This window comes from Phaseolus vulgaris, chromosome 1 (genome assembly GCF_000499845.2).
Source record: "Phaseolus vulgaris cultivar G19833 chromosome 1, P. vulgaris v2.0, whole genome shotgun sequence".
Lineage (NCBI taxonomy): Eukaryota > Viridiplantae > Streptophyta > Magnoliopsida > Fabales > Fabaceae > Phaseolus > Phaseolus vulgaris.
The window spans coordinates 45,081,554-45,085,614 of NC_023759.2; the positions used below are offsets into that span (position 1 = coordinate 45,081,554).

The 4,061-nt window shown below is 34.2% G+C and overlaps 1 protein-coding gene across 1 annotated transcript; it reads left to right on the forward strand.

Moving 5' to 3' along the window:
- Positions 1 to 234: 234 nt before the first annotated feature.
- Positions 235 to 2,634, forward strand: LOC137814590 (NAC domain-containing protein 90-like). Its single transcript, XM_068617404.1, has 3 exons — positions 235 to 491; positions 815 to 1,083; positions 1,966 to 2,634. The coding sequence occupies exons 1-3, from the start codon at positions 338 to 340 to the stop codon at positions 2,299 to 2,301; spliced, it is 759 nt and encodes a 252-aa protein (XP_068473505.1). The 5' UTR covers positions 235 to 337; the 3' UTR covers positions 2,302 to 2,634.
- Positions 2,635 to 4,061: the final 1,427 nt, after the last annotated feature.

The window sequence follows — 4,061 nt, forward strand, 5'->3', positions numbered from 1 at the left end:
ATTTTTTATTTTTTAAATAATAAATAAAATCCCATTTATACAAATTTAAATTTTAATATAATAAAAATAATTCCCATTTTTTCAATTAACAATTTTTTTTTATTAGACTTCTCACATTTGTGGCTCAGCACCATGTTACTTCTATAGCACCTACCCTGTTAATTCTCTAAAACCGCTAGCAGTACCTGTTAATCTCTCTCTATATATATAACATCACTGAGAGGTGTAGTGCTTGAGAATGGGTCTACACCAATAAAGAAGAAAACAAATTTTCTCCTTGTTGGTACGGCACATATCGGTGAGAGAGAATACAAGTGTATGATAAAGTGATCGAAAGATGGAAATTATGCCACCAGGTTATCGTTTCTACCCTACAGAAGAGGAGCTGATTTCGTTCTATCTTCATAATAAACTCGAAGGAGAAAGAGATGACATGAATCGTGTTATTCCAGTGGTTGATATATACGATTACAACCCCACCCAACTCCCACGTAAAATCCTTATACTCTTCTTATCTTTCTCTTTTTTTTTCCTCATTTTCTTTCTCCTTTCAATCAAAATGGAGCTAAGATTCTACAAAGGAAGATATACTTTAGTTTTGGCAAGTGAATTTGATTCACTAACATTAAGAAAGGTGCAAGTCAAGGATGTTTTTGGGTTTCCTCTATCAAACATTATTTTCACATGCATAATTCTCGTTTAACTTCTTTTTTTATATCAATTGCATACTCACATACTTACCTTCCGGGTCAAATATGTATTGTGATTGGTTTATTAATACTTTGATTTTGAATTTTGGTGTTGGGTTTTGCAGAAATCTCAGGAGAGGCGAGTCTGAGAGACACGGCGGAACAATGGTTTTTTTTCATTCCGAGGCAAGAGAGTGAAGCTCGAGGAGGAAGACCAAGACGTCTGACAACCACAGGGTACTGGAAAGCCACAGGGTCTCCAAATCATGTTTATTCTTCCGACAATCGCATCATAGGCATTAAAAGAACAATGGTTTTCTACAGTGGAAGGGCTCCAAACGGAGCCAAAACTGATTGGAAGATGAACGAGTATACGGCCATCAAAGATTCACAGGTGAACCATCTTCCTCTAAAAACTAACCATTAGGGTATTATAATTCTTGCCTTTGCTTATTTAATTTCTTCTCTCGTTAATTCAATTTTCAACTTTTTCTTCTCTACTCTCTGCATTAATGTCTTCATCCTCCTCAATCACCAATACTCCACCCTTCTAAACCAAATATACAAAACAAATCGAGCATCCTTATTTCTTTCGAAAATAATCTTAGGAAACCAGCTGCACACACATAGGCCTTTCACTGAATTTTTTCAAGTAATAAAAAGAGAAGTGATACTCCATAATCCCATTTATTTGTCTAAAATTTCAGTTTTTTCATGAAATAAAATGATGAAAATATCTTCTTCTTTTTTCATATTATTAAGAGATTGTACAGTCAAGTAGGTTCTCATGATAAAATATGGTGATGAACTAACCGTACATTAAAAAAATCTGATCATAGCACGCCATATTTTTCTCACTGGGTAATTAGTCCACAATTATCAACCATTCAACAGGGGTTAAGGTGAAGTTTACACACACTTATCAATACATCTCTGAGGCTACCAACTCGTGCCGTGCGTGAAAATATATGTTATGGATGATCCGATAATGACTCGATAACGGGTGGCATGATAAACCCAACAAATTCTCGTTAAGAAAATGACTCTAATACCATGTTAAGAAATGAACTTTAAGCCTAACTCAACCTCATAAAATCAACCAACTTATAAAGTGAGGTTTGCACCACTTATATACAATAAAATGTACTCATTTATAGATATACAACATTATGTGTTACGTACATGATATGTAATGCAGTTTTTATATTATACACATTAAATAATATATATACATAACTAATCTTTTCATTGTATTATACATGTTAATTACTTGCAGTTAAGGAAGGAATTCAGTTTATGCAGAGTGTACAAAAAATCGAAGTGTTTGCGTGCGTTTGATAGAAGACCACCAGCGAGGAGGAACAAAGTGAGGTATTTCACTGGTCAAAGTGGTGAAGAGCAAGAAAAGGGTTCGATCTCAACGTCTTTTGATGATCATAAGCATCAAATGTTAGAGAGAAGTGCAACATGTTCTCCAGAGAGTTCTTCCTCCGGAGACCTTGACCATGACCAACCCCTCCTGCACGGTCAGGGAGAAACCCAAATGGATGTCGACAAGGACCCTTTTTTGGATTGGGAGAAAGTGGATTTGTTCTTGGGATCGGAACTATGAAGGGTTCGAATTAAGTGCAATTTATCAGGTATCTATGCCTTCTGCTACAACAAAGTTGACTCAACTACACACAAGGAAGAAGTAGGGGTTTTTTTTTTTTTTTTACTACGATGAGTTATTTTTTTTTTTGCTTTTTACTAAAATGGGATCCGTTTAAAAAAAATACAAATTTAGCAAGTCGTGCCAATTCGGCACGACTTCATATATACAAATCGTTTCAATTTGACATGACTCTGCCATGTTATACTGAAGTCGTGCCAACTTGGCACGACTTCTGCCACGTCATATTTTTGTATTTTTTAAAAATTTTATTGTTTATATATTGGGTAGTAAGTTATGTAATGTTAAAAATTAATTTGATACATAACTTTCTAAGAGTGTTAGTTTTAAGGAAAAAAAATTGGATAATCGTGTATGGATCATTCGGCGCCATTAAATATCAAAATATCAAAAAAATTGCATACATGATACATTAAATATTAAAATATATTTTTTGGCTAGTGGGAAACCATGTCCGGCGGCAATATCCTCAGGAGTTAATGGCTCAAAGTTTGAATAAGCTGATTATCCAAACATGATCCATACACAATTATCCATTTTTTTTTCTTTAAAACTAACACTCTTATAAAATTATGTATCAAATTAATTTTTAACATTACATAACTTACTACCCAATATATAAACAATAAAATTAAAAAAAAAATATGACGCGCCAGAAGTCGTGTCAGGTTGACACGACTTCAGTATGACATGGCAGAATCGTATCTAATTGGGATGATTTGTGCATATGAAGTCGTGCTGAATTGGCACGACTTGCTTAAATTTGTAAATTTTTTTAAACAAACCCTATTTTGATAAAAAAAATAAAAAAAATAACCACATGATCAAAATCCCGAATAAGCACAACAAGGCTTATTATGTTAATTACAAATCTTGCAGAACCACTACTTTAATTTGTTTATGTTCTTGCTGGTTTTGTATAGATGTACGTAGTCCTACTAGTGACTAATTTTTCTGATAAAATATCTCAAGCTCTTCGTTCTTTGATCAATCGCACCGTCTTCATGCAAATCTTCATGAACATGTAATATTATGAAAGCTAATTTCGTTTTCTTCTAAATAATTTAATTAATGAAATCTTAAAAAATTTAAAAAATGATGAAAATAAATAAGTTATGACAAGTTGATATAAATTGTTGAAACTAAAATCGTGACAATGTGATATTACTCTAATGTAATAATAGTTTATGAAGACTATATAGTGTGACAATTTTTTTTATAAGTGTTGGAGTATCAATCAAATACTTTATATTATATTTAATTAATTTTTACTGATAAAAATAAGAAAAAAATTCTTTATTGTTTGAAACTAAACGGGTAATATTCTGAGTTTGGATTTATAAAAATAGATTACCTTAATTTATATCCATTTGTAGGATGAGATGAGATTAGTGTTACAATAAGAAAAATGTACCGGTACGGGGCAAGGTCGAGACCCATCTGGCTGACCGATGCCCAGTCAACCTGATCGAGACCAGGGGAACCTGGCCGAGACCTTAGAAGACTTGGCCAACAGGCCGAGAGACTTAGACCTTAGAAGACTTGGCCGACAGGCCGAGAGGCTTAGACCTTAGAAGACTTGGCCGACAGGCCGAGAGGCTGAGACCTTAGAAGACTTGGCCGACAGGCCGACAGGCTGAGACCTTAGAAGACTTGGCCGAGGGGCCAAGAGGCTGAGACCTTAGAAGACTTGGCCGAGA

Excerpts from the sequence above, each read along its gene's own strand:
- LOC137814590 (XM_068617404.1), top strand. The coding sequence starts at position 338 with ATGGAAATTATGCCACCAGGTTATCGTTTCTACCCTACAGAAGAGGAG. Across the intron at positions 492-814 it reads CAACCCCACCCAACTCCCAC|AAATCTCAGGAGAGGCGAGT; the intron begins GTAAAATCCTTA and ends TGGGTTTTGCAG. Across the intron at positions 1,084-1,965 it reads CGGCCATCAAAGATTCACAG|TTAAGGAAGGAATTCAGTTT; the intron begins GTGAACCATCTT and ends AATTACTTGCAG.